The following is a 22,045-nucleotide window of genomic DNA, read 5'->3' as shown; positions in this document are numbered from 1 at the left end:
ACACTGACTTCTCCATCTCCCCCTGGCAGATAAGGTTGGTGGCAGTCAGCATCCCTTCCCATCTGTTTCTGGTATGGCTTCCTGTAACTAGAGGCTGAAACCTATTTACAAGATTCCCTTGCTGCTAGGATTCTAGTTGCAAATTAAGTAAGTTCCTATATATGTACTCAGAGAAGAAGGAAGCAAGATGGAGGCCAGCCTCTTAATCTTTTGGCTGTTTGTGCTGACAAGCAAGGAGGTAGAGCATGGGTACTGATAGCATGGGTGGCTGAACCAGAATTTCAGTGTCAAATTGCCAGCTTCATGAGTTCAAGAAGCAGCTGAATTCAAGTAGCTTCATGAATTCAAGTGGCTTCTTTCATGCTTGGCTGGCCACCCCAGCTCTGTTCTTGAACTCAGCAGTTCCAGTAGCAACCTCCTGATTCCCGCTCCTGCAACCCTTTAACAGTTCTATAGTACTTTATATCCATGTATTAAACTCCTTTCTCCTTAAGAATATCTAGGACCATTGGTTTTCTGTACTGAACTCTGACTGATTCACTCCCCTCAAAAATGTAGTTTTCAGGGCTTCCCTGGTGGCGCAGTGGTTGAGAGTCTGCCTGCCGATGCAGGGAACGCGGGTTCGTGTCCCGGTCCGGGAAGATCCCACATGCCACGGAGCGGCTGGGCCCGTGAGCCATGGCCGCTGAGCCTGCGCGTCCGGAGCCTGTGCTCCGCAACGGGAAAGGCCACAACAGTGAGAGGCCCATGTACCGCAAAAAAAAAAAAAAAAAAAAAAATGTGGCTTTCAGAGCTGACTCCTGCCCTCTGTGTGGCCTGAACCAGGCAGAGCAAATGGATTAATCATTTCCTCTGATTTGGCTCTGCTGTTTTAGCAGCCTGGAACTAAATTAGTCTGTTTTGGCAAGCCCAAACAAGCCTCCTCTTCCAGCCCTACTGGGCTTTGTCCTCACCATGTACTCCTCCACTGGGCCTTCCACAGCACTTCACATTTTTCTTTATTAACCTTTATCCATCAGATGTGGTCCAAAGTTCAGCCTGTGAGATCTTTTGCCTCCGCCTACCCCAGGCCCACCCTCCCACATCCCACACACGAACCATCTGCCATTTACAACCACAGCGACACCAAAGGAGGGAGATGGAGTCCAATAGGGCCAACACTTTATGTTTCTGCTTAAGACCAGCACAACTAATATGCTGGCTTCTGGCTTCATACCCGTGCCAAAGCACAGCTTCTTTATCCCTTTCTTTACAAACAAAAATGCAAATGGATAGAAGGAGTGGCTATGATGTGGCCAAAATGCTCTGTCTGGAAAGCACACCTCTAGGTGATTTTCCTCCGCTTTGACTGACGGTCCAAGGCCTGGGCTGGGGGCAGTGGGATGGACAGGGTGCCGAGTTTGTGATCCTCCTCCCTGCCCACTGTCAGAGAAACCCTTCTTTTAGAGATCTTCAGTCTCATGGCTTTCGCTATCTCCATCATCCTAAGGAACAAACACAAACACATAAAACAAATGGAGAGTCTCCTCAATGCGAATGCTCAGGGAGGCTTGGCAGGAGGGGGCAGCACATTCGTGCTCCAGGCCATGAAGACAGAATTCCCAAGATAGCCACGAGGGGCAAAGCTCCCAGCAGAGAGGCAGACAAGATCCCATCGAGAGCCATCAGATTCCCATTTTAATGTGTTGCCATTAGAAAGTACCTATATAAATGATGGAAAACCAGGTTATCTAGATCCTACTGATAACTGTTTCCTTCTTGTAGCAAGGATTAAGCACTTGCTAGAATTTTACAGACTTCAAGTATCTGTTTCTCTTGTATGTTCAAACTCACTACTCATGAGAATGCCATCTGTGGAGCCCTCAGAATAATCCCTCTCTGGACTGCTAGAAGAGTACAGATAAGGGTGTTTTCCTAGGCTCTCCAGAAACACCATCAGGGTCCTTGGAGGTCAGAGGCTCCTAAATCACTGACAAAGGCCAATATACCCCACGGTTCAGCATTCTGGGAGGCTCTGCTCCCCACACTCAGTCTGAATCCCTTCTAGCGGGGCTAGAAAGGGCCTTAAAGGTTGCCAACTCTGCCAACCCTCCCAGTCAGGTCAGAGAAGCCCAAATGTGACATCCCTGCCAAACTGCAGCTCTGCCTTGCCTTGGACAACCCCATGGCAGCTCCTTCCATCTGACTCTGAGAAAAGTGCTTTATGCTAAGCTGAAATTGGGGTTCTCTTATATAATTTCCACCCCTAGTTTACCCCATTGGGACCATACAGAGTCCCTCTTCCCAGAGACAGCAGCTTGGAGACTGGAGGTTGCTCAGTTACACAGGGATGGAAGGCTCAGGTTTGAAGCCCAACTATTCCCCTTCTTGGCTGTGTGACCCTGGGAAAGTCACTGACTTCTCTGAACCAAAGATTCTTCCACTGTTTCTTAGCGACATCACTGAGCTATTACGACAGATTTGGCACTATGCCTAGCAAAGCGAAGGCATGCGGTAATGTCTGGTTGCCCATCCATTCAATCAATTATTCATTCATCTGAAAACGTCCCCAGGTCCCTCAACAGTGCCTCATGCTTTCCAGCAGTACCAGAACTACATCAAGGCGCCCTAAGGGAGCTTTTTCTTCTTTTGTGCTCACCTTTTCTCACTGAGCTTCAAGTCCCTCTGTAACACCGTCAGGTCAATCTGGAAGTCGTTTATGTGCAAAGCCAGTATGATCACATAGGCAGTGATCTTTGCCTTCATAGAGTCTGAAATTAAGTTCCGCAAACTGCAAATCAGTGGTAATAAAAGAGAGGCAAAATTAAACTCTGAGATGATTTCTCCAAAAGCAAAGGAAAAACATCCAAGCCTGTTCCCTTATGCATTCAAAATGTCTTCTCATCCAGGGGAGAAGAAAAGGAATTAGAGCAACATCCCTTGTCCCGTTGTGCTGCCCAAGCCTTCACGCATAGTGGAGCAGTGAGCCAATGCCAGTGTCCCTCCAAGGGGACAGAGAAGGCCGCACCTTCCCCAGGCACAGTCAGAGCCTCGCACTGGCGAGGACCCTCCCCATCTTCCTGGCCTGCTCAGCAGGGCTGCTGGGAAAAGTCATCCCAAACTCAGCTGCTGATGATTCTTCCAAGCACACTCAGGGCAGGACACACACTACAAGCAAGTGACAGGAAGGAAGCCCAGGTGTGCTGCTTGGGGTGCTTTCCTCAAAGTCATCCCACTGGCCTGCCCTTTCCTGCAACACTACCTCTCCATACAACAGTAGTTCTGTGGACATTAGGCAGGGGTCCTTGGAAGAAGCATGTGACATGAAGTCTTTGTTACAGGATTTCCCAGAGCCTTTAACGTGAGCTTCTCCCAAAGGGATAGAGTCTGTACTACAGTGTTGCCTAAACTCGACCCCAGGAGCCCTCCAAATGGCAGTGCCCTCTTCAGCACAGTGTCTCTGTGGATACAGACTGCAATCCAAGCCCCCCTCCCCACTCTCACCACCCTCCCTGTCCTGCTTTCTCCTTTACAGGCAGAAGCTGAGAAATCAAGCCCCCTGACCTGCCATTGTTGTAGATCAAGCACGTAAAGTGCTTCAGCAGTTTGGTGTTAATGATGTGGGGAACTCCAGGTCCCAGGGCACCTACAAGACAAAATAGAGTCTGATCGTTTTCTTTCAAAACTCTCAGGATACACCTTACCTATGAGCTGGGAAAAGAGGACAACAGTTGGGACACTGGAATAAACAGAGGCATGTGGGAAGAGAAAAAGGGGCTTGTGAAACAGAACAGCCACTTTCAAATGAACACGTGCTCAGGTGTGCTTCAGCCTGCAGACCATATGTGCACAAGAGATGTTCATGACAGGGCAGTGATAGGAAAGAAAAGCAGACTCCAGTGAGGCCTAAAGATACAGAGTTCAAAAGATGTTAGAAAGCAAAACAGATTGTGGAGAAAGCCCAGGGAGAGGGAAACAAAGGGAGGTTGGAATGTGAAAATAACAATTAAGCAAATAGTGAAAAACATGAGTACAGGCATAGCTCAGAGATATTATTGCAGGTTTGGTTCCAGACCACCACAATAAAGCGAGTCACATGAACTTTTTGGTTTCCCAGGGCATATAAGTTATGTTTATAGTATACTGTAGTCTATTAAGTATGCGATAGTATCATGTCTAAAAAAAAGTGTCCAATAATTAATTAAAAATGAAAATTAAAAAACAATGTCCAGAGGAAACTTGCACAAGCCTAATCCACCAGAGGGCAGACAGAAGCAAGAAGAACTACAATCCTGCAGCCTGTGGAACAAAAACCACTTTCACAGAAAGACAGACAAGATGAAAAGGCAGAGGGTTCTGTACCAGATGAAGGAACAAGATAAAACCCCAGAAAAACAACTAAATGAAGTGGAGATAGGCAACCTTCTAGAAAAAGAATTCAGAATAATGATAGTGAAGATGATCCAGGACCTCGGAAAATGAATGGAGGCAAAGATCAAGATCAAGAATATACAAGAAATGTTTAACAAAGACCTAGAAGAATTAAAGAACAAACAAACAGATGAACAATACAATAACTGAAATGAAAAATACACTAGAAAGAATCAATAGCAGAATAACTGAGGCAGAAGAACGGAGAAGTGACCTGGAAGACAGAATGGTGGAATTCACCGCTGCAGAACAGAATAAAGAAAAAAGAATCAAAAGAAATGAAGACAGCCTAAGAGACCTCTGGGACAACATTAAACACAACAACATTCGCATTATAGGGGTGCCAGAAGGAGAAGAGAGAGAGAAAGGATGTGAGAAAATATTTGACGAGAATATAGTCGAAAACTTCCCTAACATGGGAAAGGAAATAGCCACCCAAGTCCAGGAAGCGCAGAGAGTCCCATACAGGATAAACCCAAGGAGAAACAGGTCGAGACACATAGTAATCAAATTGGCAAAAATTAAAGATAAAGAAAAATTATTGAAAGCAGCAAGGGAAAAATGACAAATAACATACAAGGGAACTCTTATAAGGTTAACAGCTGATTTCTCAGCAGAAACTCTACAAGCCAGAAGGGAATGGCATGACATATTTAAAGTGATGAAAGGGAAGAACCTACAACCAAGATTACTCTACCCAGCAAGGATCTCATTCAGATTCGATGGAGAAATCAAAACCTTTACAGACAAGCAAAACCTAACAGAATTCAGAACCTTCAAACCAGCTCTACAACAAATGCTAAAGGAACTTCTCTAAGTGGGAAACATAAGAAAAGGACCTACAAAAACAAACCCAAAACAATTAAGAAAATGGTAATAGGAACATACATGTTGATAATTACCTTAAACGTGAATGGATTAAATGCTCCAACCAAAAGACACAGGCTCACTGAATGGATACAAAAACAAGATCCATATATACGCTGTCCTGTCTAGAGACCCACTTCAGACCTAGGGACACATACAGACTGAAACTGAGGGGATGGGAAAAGATATTCTGTGCAAATGGAAATCAAAAGAAAGCTGGAGTAGCAATACTCATATCAGATAAAATAGACTTTAAAATAAAGAATGTTACAAGAGACAAGGAAGGACACTACATAATGATCAAGGGATCAATCCAAGAAGATATAACAATTATAAATATATAGGCACCCAACATAGGAGCACCTCAATACATAAGGCAACTGCTAACAGCTATAAAAGAGGAAATCGACAGTAATACAATAATAGTGGGGGACTTTAACACCTCACACCAGTGGACAGATTATCAAACAGAAAATTACTAAGGAAACACAAGCTTTAAACGACACAATAGACCAGATTTAATTGATATTTATAGGACATTCCATCCAAAAACAGCAGATTACACTTTCTTCTTAAGTGTGCATGGAACATTCTCCAGGACAGATCACATCTTGGGTCACAAATCAGTAAATCAGTAAATTTAAGAAAATTGAAATCATATCAAGCATCTTTTCTGACCACAACACTGTGAGATTAGAAATCAATTACAGGGAAAAAAATGTAAAAAACACAAACATATGGAGGATAAACAATACGTTACTAAATAACCAAGAGATCACTGAAGAAATCAAAGAGGAAATCAAAAAATACCTAGAGACAAACGACAATGAAAACATGACAATCCAAAACCTATGGGATGCAGCAAAAGCAGTTCTAAGAGGGAAGTTTATAGCAATACAAGCCTACCTCAAGAAACAAGAAAAATCTCATAAACTTACACCTAAAGGAACTAGAGAAAGAAGAACAAACAAAACCCAAAGTTAGCAGAAGGAAACAAATCATAAAGATCAGGGCAGAAATAAATGAAATAGAAACAAAGAAAATAATAGCAAAGATCAATTAAACTAAACGCTGGTTCTTTGAGAAGATAAACAAAATTGATAAAACCATTAGCCAAACTCATCAAGAAACAACAGAAGGAGAGGACTCAAATCAATAAAATGAGAAATGAAAAAGGAGAAGTTAAAATAGACACTGCAGAAATACAAAGCATCCTAAGAGACTACTACAAGCAACTCTATGCCAGTAAAATGGACAAACTGGAAGAAGTGGGCAAATTCTTAGAAAAGTATAATGTTCCAAGACTGAACCAGGAAGAAATAGAAAATATGAACAGACAAATCACAAGTAATGAAATTGAAACTGTGATTTAAAATCTTCCAACAAACAAAAGTCCAGGACAAGATGGTGTCACAGGTGAATTCTTTCAAACATTTAGAGAAGAGCTAACACCCATCCTTCTCAAACTCTTCCAAAGGGCTTCCCTGGTGGTGCAGTGGTTGAGAGTCTGCCTGCCGATGCAGGGGACACGGGTTCGTGCCCCGGTCCGGGAAGATCCCACATGCTGTGGAGCGGCTGGGCCCGTGAGCCATGGCCGCTGAGCCTGTGCTCCGCAACGGGAGAGGCCACAACAGTGAGAGGCCCCCGTACAGAAAAAAAAAAAAAAAAAAAAAAAACAACTGTTCCAAGAAATTGCAGAGGAAGGAACACTCCCAAACTCATTCTATGAGGCCACCATCACCCTGATACCAAAACCAAAGATACTACAAAAAAAGAAAATTACAGACCAATATCACTGATGAATATAGATGCAAAAATCCTCAATAAAATACTAGCAAACAAATCCAACAACACATTAAAAGGATCATACACCATGATCAAGTGGAATTTATCCCAGGAATGCAAGGATTCTTCAATATACGCAAATCAATGTGATACACCATATTAACAAATTGAAGAATAAAAACCATGATTTTAAAAAAGTGCATATCTTAATTAAAAAATACTTTACTGCTGAAAAATGCTAACCATCATCTGAACCTTCAGTGAGTCATAGCAGTGACATCAAAGATCACTGACCACAGACCATCATAATAAATATAACAATGAAAAAGTTTAAAATATTGTGAGAATTATCGAAAACTGACAGAGAGACACAAAAGTGAGCAGATGCTTTTGGAAAAACAGCGCCAACAGACTTGCTCAACACAGGGTTGCCACAAACCTTCAATTTGTAAAAAAACACAATATCTACGAAGGACGATAAAGTGAAGCACAATAGAACAAAATGTGTCTGTACAGACCCTTGGGTGCCCAATCACAGGAACACGACTGCATATGCACCTTATGCCTAAAACCACAGGTGTCTCCCTCTGGGTTTCTGACTCTGGGTGGATGTGAGTGTGTGGTGGCACCACCCATGCCCTGGTGATCAGTGGCACGAGTTACCAGCAGAAACTGACTTCTCTCCCAGTCAGAAATAGCTGATACAACAACGTGCCACAAGCCTGCACAAGCAAGGCCAATTTTGCTCCCCATACAACTCTTTGTCTAACTGTCCCTTAAAACGTTCATTTGATTTGACTGGATATTCAACTTTGCCTAACACAGAAGTAGTGAATGTTAGCTCTGAGCAATCGTATAATCCAACCCGACCCTATTTTCTGAGTAAAGGGCTTGGCAAGTTCTCTCAGCATGTCAGCAGTACCAATCAGAATCCCACTGTTACACAGTTATAAACAAAGAAATGGAAAGACATGTCCATTTCCTCTCTCACTAGAGCTAGTCTAAGAATTATAGACAAATAACAGACTGAAAATAACTAGAATAAAATGTCTATCATGATATGTGCACCCCAAAGTTCACAGCACTATTTACAATAGCCAAGACATGGAAGCAACCTAAATGTCCATCGACAGATGAATGGATAAAGACGATGTGGTATACATATATACAATGGAATATTACTCAGCCATTAAACAGAATGAAATAATGCCATTTGTAGCAACATGGATGTACCTAGAGATTCCCATACTAAGTGAAGTCAGACAGAGAAAGACAAATACCATATGATATCACTTATATGTGGAATCTAAAAACATGATACAAATGAACTTATTTACCAAACAGAAGCAGACTCACAGACATAGAGAACAAACTTATGGTTACCAAAGGGGAAGGGAGGGGAGGGAGGGATATTAGGAGTTTGGGACTAACAGATACACACTACTATATATAAAATAAACAACAGGACCTAGTGTCCTTGTTGTTGTTCCTTGCACAAGGAACTTTATTCAATATCTTGTAATAATCTATAATGGAAAAGAATCTGAAAAAGAACATATGTATGTATAAATACATATGTAACTGAATCACTTTGCTGTACACCTGAAACTAATAATATAAATCAACTATACTTCAATTTAAAAAAAAATGTCTAGCATGGACTTACTTTTCCGCTTAATCACTTTCTGTGCTCGAAATCTGATGAGAGTGTCCAGAAACCATATGCACCGGGCCTGGCGGTCTCGGCTCTCCTCACTTGATGGCAAAGACTTCAACGCTTCTATGACAAAGGAGCAGTGACTAAAACAAGGGAGGGAAAAGGAGGAATGTGTTAAGACCGGCTCTGTCAGGAGCCATTCACTCCTTCACAATGAAAACAGCAGGCACCCCTCACACCTGGTACACAGTCAACAGCTGAGGAAGGGCCATCCAAACAGCTCCTTATAATAGGAGGACCATGATTTAGTGCACGGACAGTAAAGGTCTAGATAACAAATATTATACATTTGGTGGGCAACATGGTCACTGCCATGGTAATGCAAAGGCAGCCATCGATAACATATAAATAAATGACTGAAGCTACGTTACAATAAAACTTTATTCACAGGCAACGGGCCAGACTCGGCACTCCGGCCATAGTGGGCCCAATCCTAATGTGGCGGTCTGGAGCACAGCCTCTCAACTATCTGGGTTTGAACCCCCATTCTGCTATGCAGTGGCTTGGGCAAGCTTCTGAACATCTCTGCCTCGGTTTCTTCACCTGTAAATTAAGGCCAATGATAGTACTCTTGTCCTATGGGTTTTTGTGGATTAAATGAGACAAGGAAAGCAGTGCTTGGCACATGTAGGAGCTCCATCAATGTTGGCTATTATTTTTACATACTGTTGTTCTACCACTATCAGGATCATGAACTCGCAGCGATAGAAGGCTCTTCAAGATCATCTTGCATCGGCCTCATTTTACATATAGGAAAACTGAGGCTCAGACAGGGGAAGATCACACAGTCCATCAGGCAGATGGGGACATGGTTCTCCAGACTCCCAGCCCAGAACTCATTCCTGCACCTGCCCCTGAGCCACAATCACATTAAGACAATGAAGAACCAGTAAAGAGCACTTCTTTGGAGAGAGGGAAAAACATGTATTTTCCAAGACTTTGGATTTCACTGACCAGTAAAATTTCCAAACGAAAATTGGGGGGACCAACCTAGGGTTGACAACTTTTTATTTTCTCAAGATAAAATTATTAAAAGAAAAAACTCAAAAGCAAAAAAACCTCATCATCATTTTTTAAAAAGCTGTTTTAAAAGCCAAAAAGCGGTGGGGGGGGGCAAAGGGAGGAGAAGAAATCATCTCTGATTTAAAATATACTATATTTAAAATACATAATTTAGGGCTTCCCTGGTGGCGCAGTGGTTGAGAATCCGCCTGCCGATGCAGGGGTCACGGGTTCGTGCCCTGGTCCGGGAAGATCCCACATGCCGCGGAGCAACTAAGCCCGTGAGCCATGGCCGCTAGGCCTGCGCGTCCGGAGCCTGTGCTCCGCAACGGGAGAGGCCACAGCAGTGAGAGGCCCGCATACCGCATAAAAAAAAAACAAAAAACAAAAAAAAAACATAATTTAACTTTCACTCAGCACATCACCACAGATAAACCATCACTTCAGCTGGCACCTACTCCCAGGCCAGCACTTGGGCCCCATCAGTGACAATTGGCAACAGCATAACATCGGCTTGGGTGGGGGGACCGATACAGGTCAGCTCCAGTTCCAGCCCCAGACTACAAGGCCTCACCACCCTCTGCCCAGTCACAGGTTCCATGTACTCAGAGGCCAATTCTCTCCTTTGAAAGCCATCCACAGCCTTGGGACAACAGGCCTGGGAGCTCAACCAGTTGAGAAAACACTAGCTAGTTCATGTTCAAATGCTGAACAGACGTATATCCTCACTGACTAACACCCAAGGTCTGCTTCATGTCTGACTACTGTTGTGTCCCAAAATCACTCCCGAGACACTCCATCTGCCCAAGTCGGGTACCTGTTCTCTTCAATCATCTTCAGTATTTCTTCTGAGGTGACATTCCTGAAAGCTTCAGATGGGCTCTTAAGAGCGTCATACTCCGCAGGGGAAAGAACTAGTTATAGGTCAAGAACAACCTCTCCAAAATGGAAACATCCAACTAGCTAGATCATCTTATATCAGCCATATTTTACAGATGGGAAAATTTGAGGCTTAGAGAGGGGAAGATTACACAGTATGTCCGTGCAGAGCTTCAGGACTCAGTTCTCCAGACTCCCAGCCCAGAGCTCATTGCCTGCCTGGGCTTTCTGCCTTCTCTTATCACAAAGCCACTGCAGGCACTTTCCATCTGACTAGAACCACAAATACGGAAACTCTACATTCCAACCCTTCTTTATAAAATCAGTCTGCCCTAGACTTTGGGCACTGGCCAACTTAAAAGTCGTATTTTGACTCTTCATGGAAGGTGACCCCCACAGGGCCAAACTGTGGGCATTCTGCATTTTGCTGAGGGATGGGTTTGAATCCCAAGGCCTGAGAGGCCACTGCTGCAGCAGGTGCCTCAGCTAGTGAGGAAGCCTTGCTGACTTCCCAGCAATAGCGCTAGGGCAACTGCAAGAGTCTGGGGCGAGCTTCTATGAGTATCACAGGACCACTGATACCCTCAGAGAGCCTGGCCATGCCACTCCTGTGCGCATATCCCAACCTGGGAAATGAGGTGGCGTTTCTCCCACAAGAAGGATACGGTCTTCAAATTTATACACATCTTCAGGCTTGGCTGCATCAGCATGGCAGGGAGGGAGGTAGAGGGAGTCATCCGGCAAGTCATCATGGATGGCGTCACTGACCAGGGCTTTTCAATGAAGGAAGAGTCAGTGTCAGTGTCACCCTGCTCAGCTTCAAGTTCCTCAACACTCTGCAACCCGTGCACTCAAGATCATCGTCGCCCAGAACCCCCTCATCTGAACTCCACATATTGTCAGTGAAAACGAAAAATCAAATTATAAAGCTAACTATCACACAGGAATAACCATGTAAGAATTAAGTATGCACACAGACAAGAACAGAGAGGAAAACAGGAAAATTGTAATAGTTGGTCTTGTAGAATGATGGGAAAATGGGTGAATTATTTTTCTTTTTAAATGTCCTTTAGTAGCTGAGAGTAAACTGAACAAAAAAAAATTGAAAAATTTACTGAGACATCTTTGACTAAATGGAGACATGTTTCTATGTTCCTGGATGGGAAAACATAATATTATAAAGATGCTGATTCTCCCCATATTAATCCCAATTGGATTGTGAGAGAACTTGACAAAATAATTCTTAAGATCACCTGGGAAAAAAAAGCATGCTACGGGACTTCCCTGGTGGTGCAGTGGTTAAGAATTCGCCTGCCAATTCAGGGGACACGGGTTCGAGCTGTGGTCTAGGAAGTTCCCACGTGCCATGGAGCAACTAAGCCCGTGCGCCACAACTACGGAGCCTGCGCACCCTAGAGCCTGTGCTCCACAACAAGAGGAGCCACTGCAATGAGAAGCCCGCGCACTGCAATGAAGATTACCCCCCACTCACCACAACTAGAGAAAGCCCGCATGAAGCAACTAAGACCCAATGCAGCCATAAATAAATAAATAAATAAGCAAGCATGCTACAATAACCAGTACATCTGTGAAAAATAAGGATGGAGGATAAATTTGCCCTATCAGACAACAAACTGGAAGGTGAGGCTACTACAATCAAAAGGACCTGATGCTGCTACAAGAATAGCCAGTCAGAATGATGAGCAAGAACACAAGATTGTGGTAAAATGATACAGATGATTTTTTTAAATCATTTTTTACAAAAGGAAAGGATGGAGTTGGGGACAGCTGGCTAATCATTTGGAAAATATAAAATTAGGTTTGTACCATAGACCAAGAAAAATCATTAAATTGTAAATGTAAAAAGTTAAACTGTGAAAGTACTGAAAGACAACATAGGAAAATATATAATCATCGGGTATGGAAAGATTTTCTAAACCTTACTAAAATTCCATTTTAATAGAAAAACTGCTCTCATATATATATATATATATATATATATATATATATATATATATAACTTTCTCTTATGTTCTTATAATGCATTTGAACAATAAACACATTACACATTTTAAATAATAAAATACTCAAGCTGCTGAACAAAGAAAAAAGATCCAGTGACCTCAAAGTGTCTCTAGAGGCTAGCTTATCATCATCACATCAGCCTTTTTGACTAAAACCTCCCTGTAACTCACAGAGACTTGAGGCCGTCTCCCTCTTCTATGCCCTGCAGGCTGTAGCCCTGGCACCAAGGACACAGAGGGCACATAACCATTCCCATGTTTGTCTACTCGACTGTGAGCTCACTGAAAGCAGGCCATGTCAGATGTTTCTTATGATTTCCAGAGTCTGTTCCTAAGAAGGCCCTCAGGGAGAAGCAGGAAGGAATCCAGCCCTAACTCCCATCATTTCCATCTGTGGGGCAGGTGAAAGATCTCAAGAGGAGGGACAGCTGTTTCTACCAGCAGCCTCTTACCCCAAGTTCCAGCTGCTTACCAGTCACACCCTTTGTATCAATTATACTCTCTGCAGCTTTAGCCACTGCACTATTCAAAGATTCACTGCCAACTTTGTTCATTCTCCTGGAGTTCAGAGCCCGCTTCTGTTTGGTGGTACCAAAGGCTTCAATGCAAGAATCCATCTGTGCAAAAGACAAATTTGGTCACTGGGAACGGGCTAAGCACTGCTACTCCTAGCTGTGTGACTACGGGTAAACAGCCTCTCTGAGCCATTAATACCACTTCTGTAAATTGGGCTGACTCATACCTAACTACCTCATAGGCTTGTTTTAAGAACCAAAAGATATTAAGAGATCTGAAGTACTTGCTTTATAAACTGTAATGAGCTATTTATAAATCAATAGTGTTTTCACCTGTAAAATAAAAAGACTAGAATTAGGGTTGGTAAATCGCACACAGCTTACCGGTTTTCCAATCCTACACCAAAAACAGACATTACTAATAGATAGCTCACTATCCCTCTGAGCCTGAAGACAGCTTCACTCCCCTCCAGGCAGCACTGGAGATTCAATCAGTTTGCCATCCTGGGGTGAGATGACCTTTGTAGGGAGCTTCTACATTGAAAATCCTAAAGTTTACTTTGTCTTGATGTGAAGTTTCCAAGCTTCCAATATTTTCACAAACTTGGATTAAATCCTGAAAATAAGTGTTATGCTACAGCCCAGAGAACCAGTTCCAGACACTGGCACAGAGCTGTGTATAGCTGCCCCAGAGAGGAGGTCTGCAGTCTGTGAGGCCAAGGAGGCCTGTGCAGTTAGGAACTGTCCAAAGAACCACAGACTGAATGAGCTGGGAGCAGCTAGGAAGACCCCTGTGTTCAACCAGCTCATTTTACTGGGAGCAACCCAAGGCCTGGAAGGAACTTGCTTTAGGTCTCACATCTTAGTTCTGTCATACTTACCTTTTCTCTAAATGATTTGGTGTGACTCTCTAGTGTCGAATCACTCTGAACTGATTCATCTACAAAACACAAAACAAAAACAAAGAAAAAAAGCAAACTGTTAAGGCCTACAGACCGTAATAGTGTTTAATATTTGTTTAACAGTTAATCTAAGAAAAACAGATTTCTTTACTACAGGACTTCCCAGAGCTTAACATGAGTGTATACTGTGAACATTTAGTATGAAGCTTCAGTATACAGTTAGAGGATTTGGAGAATAAATTAAAGTCAAGTGAAGGGGTCATCGGATCCAAGCCCTTAATTTCACAAATAAGGAAACATGAGGCCTCCAGGTGAAATGACTTGCCCCAGGCAATGCAGAGATGGGATTAGAAACCAAGTCCTCCGCTCCTCCCAGTATACAGTTCTGCCCTCCTTGTAAAAGACCTAAGGAGGAGGGATCAAGAGGGGGATCTGGAGCTCACCTCCCCCAACAAATACATCAAAAATATATCTACATGTGGAACAATTCTCACGAAAAACTAACTGGAAACCGGCAGAAGAATTCCTATACAACCAAAGCGCACTGGTGTGTATAAAATGGATGACTAATAAGAACCTGCTGTATAAAAAAATAAATTAAATTTTTTTTAAAAAAAGAAAGATTTCAGGGGCTTCCCTGGTGGCGCAGTGGTTGAGAGTCCGCCTGCCGATGCAGGGGATATGGGTTCGTGCCCCAGTCCGGGGAGATCCCACATGCCGCAGAGCGGCTGGGCCCGTGAGCCATGGCCGCTGAGCCTGCGCGTCCGGAGCCTGTGCTCAGCAACGGGAGAGGCCACAACAGTGAGAGGCCCGCGTACCGCAAAAGAAAAAAAAAAAAAAAAAAAGATTACCAGGTAGTAGGGTCAGGACCCCCCACCCCACCCCGCCCTGAGAGGGATCTGAAAGGAAGAGAAGGTCTGCATGGGCTCACTCCACACCACAGCTTGGTTCAGGATCTGGGCCAACCAGCCCCTGGAAGAAGACTGGGTCTAGCAGCTGGGGAGCAACCCCTGCCCTTGACAAGGCAGTGACAGTCATGGAGCAGAAAGGAAGGACCACCTCACACCCTCCTTGGGCTTTAGACCCCCAACACCAACCACACCCCATATCAAGGTAATAGCGGCCACCACACCCTGAGGACATTCCATTGTGTATGTATGTAAAGTTGTTCATTTATTTCTTAATTAAACACATTTTTGTTTTTATATGTAAAAAAACATTGTAAATATTGGTTTATTCTAGCCATTATACATATATACACAATGGAATACTACCCAGCCATAAAAAAATAAATGAAATTTTGCCCTTTGCAACAAAATGGATGGACCTGGAGGGTACTACACATAGTGAAATAAGTCAGACAGAGAAAGACAAATACTGTATGCTATCATTTACATGTGGAATCTAGAAAATAAAACAAACTAGTGAATATAACAAAAAAGAGCAGACTCACAGATAGAAAGAGCAAACTAGTGGTTACCAGTGAGGAGAAAGAGAAAGGAGGAGGGGCAATGTAAAGACAGGAGAGTAAGAGGTACAAATTATTATGGATAAAACAAGCTACAAGGATATACTGTGTAACACAGGGAATACAGCCAATATTTTATATTGACTGTAAATGGAAAATAACCTTTAAAAACTGTATAAAAATAATTTAATTAGAAAACATTCTTTTAAAAATACCAATGAATGTATATACAAAACAGAAACAGACTCACAGGGCTTCCCTGGTGGCTCAGTGGTTAAGAATCTGCCTGCCAATGCAGGGGACACGGGTTCAAGCCCAGGTCCAGGAAGATCACTCATGCCGTGGAGAAACTAAGCCCATGTGCCACAACTACTGAGCCTGTGCTCTAGAGTCTGCAAGCCACAACTACTGAGCCCATGTGCCACAACTACTGAACCCTGCAGGCCTAGAGCCTGTGCTCTGCAACAAGAGTAGCCCCTGCTCACCACTACTAGAAAAAGTCCACGTGCAGCAATAAAAACGCAATGCAGCCAAAAATAAATTAAACTTAAAAAAAACAAAACAAAAACAGACTCACAGACATAGAAAACAAACTTATGGTTACTAAGGGTGTGGGGGAGGTACAAATAAGGAGTATGGAAGTAACAGATACAAACTACTATACATAAAATAGATAAGCAACAAGGATGTACTGTATAGTACAGGGAATTGTACCCAATAGCTTGTAATAAGCTATAATGGAATATAATCTGCCATATATATCATATGCCATACACCTGAAACAAAATACTGTAAATCAACTATACTTCAATTTTTTAAAAAAGTTTAAAAAAAATTTTTTTAAGACCTAAAAGCAGGCATAAACATGAGGTATGTATTATTTACATGAAGCTCTGTAATCTCCCACAGAGTATTCATGTAAGGGACAATATAATCTAGTGGACAGAAGCACAAGCTCTGGAGTGACCGTGCCACATTTAAATCCCAGGTCTCTCATATACGCCAGGAGTACTATCCTGCCAAAGTCATTTAGCCTCTGGGCAAGGTTCATCATTGATTAAACAAAAGGAATATAATACCTACCCCACAGGGTTGTTATGTGACATAGTGCATTTCAAGTGCTTAGAACAGTGCCCAGAGCATAGTAAGGACCCAATAAATGTGCGTATTTTTGATATATGCTGGTTAGAATTAACCGATATTTACAAATTTTTTACTTGTAAAAACAAAAATGTGTTTAATCAACAAATTAATAAACAATTTTCTTTGCCTTCTCAGAAGACAGAAGAGCATTTGGAGGATAACTTATATGCAGTTATATTTGTTTGCAAAGCAGGGAATTCTTAAACTAGAGACTATGGACCCCTAGGAAATTCACAGCTGGGCTTTGGGATGCAAGAGCCCTTTAAAATTATATGCAAAATCTCGTATTTTTTGTAAATTACGTATGTTTCTAGGAGGTAGGTCCAGGTCCTTATGAGAGTCTCAAAAGGGCTGAGACCACTGCTTTGAGAGAGTGAAGTTATTAGAACTAATGCCTCTGAAGGTATTGAGCAGATTCACAATGATCCTAATGATCCTTATCTAACTCCCTCCCCTACCATGGTTCTCAGTATTTAAGATTTAGGAACAGGAGCCCCTTGAGTTTGACCCTCTTATCTATCATTTTGGAAGATCCCACTCTAGCCCTGAACATTCTAAAATGCCAAAGTGGAGAAGTACTGTAACTTCTCCCAGTGGATTACAGAGAAAATGGATCTCTTCCCAAATTAGAAAGTAGAGACTTTGCATCGACCTGGAAGTTACTGTCCAACCTATAAGCAACTTCTATCATCTACGAGAGATTCTAAAACCTCTACTCCAGGGCTTCCCTGCTGGCGCAGTGGTTAAGAATCCGCCTGCCAATCAGGAGACATGGGTTTGAGCCCTGGTCCAGGAAGATCCCACATGCCATGGAGCAACTAAGCCTGTGTGCCACAACTACTGAGCCTGCGCTCTAGAGCCCGCGAGCCACAACTACGGAACCTGTGTGCCACAATTACTGAATCCCATGCTCCACAACGAGAAGCCACCGCAATGAGAAGCCTGCACACCTCAACAAAGAGTAGCCCCTGCTCGCTGCAACTAGAGAAAGCCTGCACGCAGCAACGAAGACCCAACACAGCCAAAAATAAATAAATTAAATAAATAACTTTTTAAAAAAAATTTAAACCTCTACCCCAACTAGAACAATTAAAAATTAAGAAAGGCCCTCGATGGAAAAGAATATCATGTATGCCCTCCAATACTCTGCTCTGATCAGTGTTCAACTTGCTTGAACTAAGATTAGTTTCCTGATCTTAAGTCTATAAACACTGTAGGGACAGGATCTGTTTTGCTATATTCACAGCCCCTAACTTGTGCCTGGAGCACAGTAGGTCATCAATAAATATTTGCTGAGTAAAAGCACTTTTAAAACTTTTTCAAATGAGAAAAAAAAAAAAAAACCTTGAAAAAATAGCTACAAAATGTATTTTACAAATCAAAAAGTCAAACCGACTCATCCAGGAAACCTAAAATATTCAGCATTTCTTTGAGCCTTCATGACTAGGACCTACCAGAAAACAGCGGCTGCATATTGAACAATTCAGCATCATATACTTCCATTTGGCCAGAGGTCTTGTTCAAAATTCCCACAAAGTGCCTGAATAAAGAAGGAATAATACCAGTGACAATGGATTATTCAAAAGGTATTATTTATACAATCTCCTTTTAGAAGTTCTCAACCTTCTTTCTGCCCCAATACACCTGAGGAAGACATCACTTGCTCATGAATAACAATAATCCCCTACAGCAGCAATTCTCTGCATGGGGAGGGAAAAGAGGAAAGGGTTCATGAAGAGGCTCCGGGGGCAGCAGCGGGGAGCCACCAGGTGATTCTTATAGCTGATCACATTTGGGCTCACTGCTGTAGTGGGAAACCCTTCTGGAATATAAGAATCTAGAATTAAACACTAGAATTTACTGCACGTATAAATTATATGGAGGCAAAGACAAGTAAAACCTTGGTAATTATGAGAAGACCAGTTTAAACTAGAAAATCTTTGTAAGGGGATGATAAAAGTTAAAAGTTTCAAGCATATACACACTAATCTGACTTCTATCAGGGTGGTTAAGGGGGAACCCTGAAAGGGGCTTGTTTGTGATTCACTGATGGTTACCTTCACAAGGACACTGCATTATGCCAACCCCTGACACTTAAGACTGTTCAGGCTGGACAATCTTCACTGTACCGAGGAGTAGACTGGGGGTCAGTAAAGGGCAGAGTTGCCCCAAGTCAGTAATCTTTCCAGAGCTAGACAGAAATTCTGGAGCCTCAGACACTACCAAATCCTTTTCTTGTAGTTAGTCCCAAGGCAGACTTCTGGTAAACTCTGGCCTATTGATCACACATTCCAAATTAGTGGAGGCAGCTGCCTTTCGGGAACAAGATAGTTATGAGCAAAGAATATTGCAAGTTAATGATGTGGTCAGAAATAATGAAGGTGGTCAAAAGGTACAAACTTCCAGTTATAAGTCATAGAGATGTAATGTACAGCAGGGTGACTATAGAAAATAATGCTATAGCGTATATTCGAAAGCTGTTAAGAGAGTAAGTCTTAAAAGTTCTCATCACAAGAAAAAAATTTTGTAACTATGTGTGGATGTTAACTAGACACTGTAGTGGCCATTTTGCAATATATACGTACATTGAATCATTATGTTATACACCTGAAACTAATATAATGTTATATGTCAATTATATCTCAATTTTAAAAAATTTGGGGGACTTCCCTGGTGCCACAGTGGAATCTGCCTGCCAACGGGGGACATGGGTTCGATCCCTGGTCTGGGAAGATCCCACATGCCGCAGAGCAACTAAGCCCGTGTGCCACAACTACTGAGCCTGCGTGCCATAACTACTGAAGCCTGTGTGCCTGGAGCCCGTGCTCTGCAACAAAAGAAGCCACCGCAATGAGAAGCCCGCACACCACAATGAAGAGCAGTCCCCGCTCACCGCAACTAGAGAAAGCTTGTATGCAGCAACAAAGACCCAACACAGCCAAAAATAAATTATTTACAAAAAAAATTTTTTTAAGATTACAAATGAATGAGGTTTTCAGGAAATTAAACAAATGTAAGTCATTTTTCAATTTCAGGAATGTCTGTATGCTGGTGTGAGGGCCCCGGGGTCTGGCAACACAGGAACTGGGTAAATCTCTCTAGATTTCCCCCACTGCCCCTAAAATAAAGACAGAGAAGAGCAGTGCCAGGGCCACCCCCCACCACTTCCCACAATTCCTTTCCCCTGTCCCTACCTGCAGAGAGTGTTGCATTTCAGGGCTCCAGTCCCAAAATTGTTTCCCACATAGTAAAGTCTGTCTGTTTCAGCTGCCTAAAATGTAGAGGGAGGGGAAGCTCCATTACAACCAATGTTGAAAGATAGTAAATATCCTGACTCCCTTTTCCATGTTTGCAGAAGCTTTAGAATCCAAACCACAGGTGGATCAGAAGGAGAGCCTCCTTGAGATGATCCAGCTCCCTATCGCTAAGTGAATCTGGGGTATCCCTGGGGGAAAGGCAAGAGGACTTTTGAAAAGTCCCAGGTAGTGCTTGCTTCTAGCTGGTCTGAGAAGTTCTTGGGGGAGCTGTACCACAGGACTTGGAAGATGGGCCCGGGGCTCTCAGCACTTAGAGGCATGCAACAAAATGATTCTGCAGGCAACCCCAAAGTCCAAGCCCTTCTTGAACCTCTTTGCTCTCCTCTATCATGACTGCTCCTTATATGCTCTCAGGACCATGGAAATGGTTAATTCATTCCTCAATCAGAGCCAAGCTTTCCTGCTTCCCCATGTTTGTCCTGGCTATCCTCTTCACCTGGAGTACTAACTTCAGCTGTTAAACCCTCCTCCATCCTTCAGGGTTCAGCTCCCATGAACCCTCCCCCAGGAAGACATTCTAGCAAGCAGAGAGACTTCACTGACTGAACTCACTCTGCCCTGCTCTGTACTCTCTCTCCCAGGGACCCTAGCTTTATCTATTTCTGTATGAGTGTCCCTCACATCCAGTTCTCACCTCTCTAGAGCAGTGGTTCTCAATCCAGGGAATTACCCTTCAGGGGATATCTAGGCATGTCTGACATTCTGTTTGCCACAACTGGGAGGTGCTCCTGGCAGCTAATGGGTAGAGGCCCGGAAAACTGCTAAATATCCAGTGCTGCACAGGAGAGTCTCCACATCAAAGAATTATCTGGGTCAAAACGTCAATAGTGCTGAGACTGGGAAACGCTGCTCTGGAGTCCGAGCTCCCTCAGAGTGGGGCCAGCTCTCACTTAGCTGTTTCCCTAGCAGCTTTCAGCCCAGGGCCACAGTGGGGCTCAATAAATGCTTGTTGAATGAACAAATGGATAAAAGGCCAGCACTTCACCACAAGTGTGTAACTCAGTGGAACCTGTCCCCACACCCCAGCCTGCTGGGGCTCAAAGTTCTTCAAAGGCTCACTTGCTATCCCCACTTTTCTCCATTCACTCCCTCCTACCTCCACCCACACCCAGGAGGCCTCCTGAGGCCTGAAGAGTGGAGGCGACTGGCCACGGCAGCACTTACCAGGATCCGCTGACTCCTCTTCCTGGGGTTTGTGGAGTCATTGCTCTTGTACAAGGTAAAGCGCATGTTGCCTGGATTCTGTAGCTTCCCATTGGAGAACTGGACTGTAAGATTGCAGCCCAAGAATGAGATGAGAGCACAAGAATATGGTGGGGAGAAAATGGATTGTCAAGAGGAGGGAGTGACTGGAGGAATGGGTATGGCAAGGAACCCCAGGTCCTAACCCAAAGGGGGACTGAAGAGGTCCTGGTCCAGGTGGGAAGAGGGGCTGGGGAGGGGCTCTGACAGGAAGGAATAACTAGGGGAATGGGGCTGACTGAGGAGACCTCGGCCAAATCTAGAAAGACAGAGGGAATCCCTGGCCAGTAGAGAGCAGGAAATGGAGCAGGTGTGAGACTTGATGGGTGAGGAGATGACGGGCTCCTGGGTACATACAGCCCTGGAGAGGGGGTAACTGGGATTTCCTCATCCAGGTGGGAGGTGGTACCAGAAAGATGGTGCGATGACAGAGGAGCCCTGGCCGAGCCCCAAGTAGCGGGGGAGACTATAAGGGATCTTGGCCCAGCTGGGAACGGGCACCCGACGGATGTGGGAAGTGGTGGGCTGTAGCGGTACCGAGACGGAAGGGGAGAAAGTTACGGGAAACTCTGCTCCAGCTTCGCAGTCTTTACCCAGTAGAGCTCTCTGGCTCTCGTCGGGCTCTCCACAGTACAGCCACCTCGCACCCGGCAACACCTCCGCCGCCATCTCGCCTCTCCAGACGCCAAGCCCAAGAGCTAAAACAGCTGTGGCCAGTAGCGCGTTTAAGCACACGCGGAAGCAACGCTCCGGGCAGGAAGAGGCGTGGCCTCG

General features: G+C 43.7%; 1 protein-coding gene across 1 annotated transcript; it reads right to left on the bottom strand.

Annotated features, from left to right (window-relative positions):
- Positions 1–1,144: 1,144 nt before the first annotated feature.
- POLR1E (RNA polymerase I subunit E) lies at positions 1,145–22,045 on the bottom strand. Its single transcript, XM_059073265.2, has 12 exons — positions 21,865–22,045; positions 21,194–21,297; positions 19,907–19,983; positions 18,167–18,252; positions 14,081–14,139; positions 13,157–13,301; positions 11,326–11,433; positions 10,599–10,695; positions 8,729–8,862; positions 3,544–3,625; positions 2,639–2,770; positions 1,145–1,484 (listed from the first exon to the last, which is right to left on the bottom strand). The coding sequence occupies exons 1-12, from the start codon at positions 21,938–21,940 to the stop codon at positions 1,325–1,327; spliced, it is 1,260 nt and encodes a 419-aa protein (XP_058929248.1). The 5' UTR covers positions 21,941–22,045; the 3' UTR covers positions 1,145–1,324.

The sequence above is a fragment of the Kogia breviceps genome, chromosome 8, assembly GCF_026419965.1.
Source record: "Kogia breviceps isolate mKogBre1 chromosome 8, mKogBre1 haplotype 1, whole genome shotgun sequence".
Lineage (NCBI taxonomy): Eukaryota > Metazoa > Chordata > Mammalia > Artiodactyla > Physeteridae > Kogia > Kogia breviceps.
The sequence above is the reverse complement of the archived record's forward strand: the minus strand, read 5'-3'. Positions and strand labels throughout refer to the sequence as shown.

Bases quoted from the DNA above. Each gene is read 5' to 3' on its own strand.
- POLR1E (XM_059073265.2), bottom strand. From the start codon at position 21,940: ATGGCGGCGGAGGTGTTGCCGGGTGCGAGGTGGCTGTACTGTGGAGAG. The intron at 8,863-10,598 runs GTACCCGACTTG...CCCTTGTTTTAG, and splicing joins AAGATGATTGAAGAGAACAG to TCACTGCTCCTTTGTCATAG. The intron at 3,626-8,728 runs GTAAGTCCATGC...TTTGTCTTGTAG, and splicing joins GAAAGTGATTAAGCGGAAAA to GTGCCCTGGGACCTGGAGTT.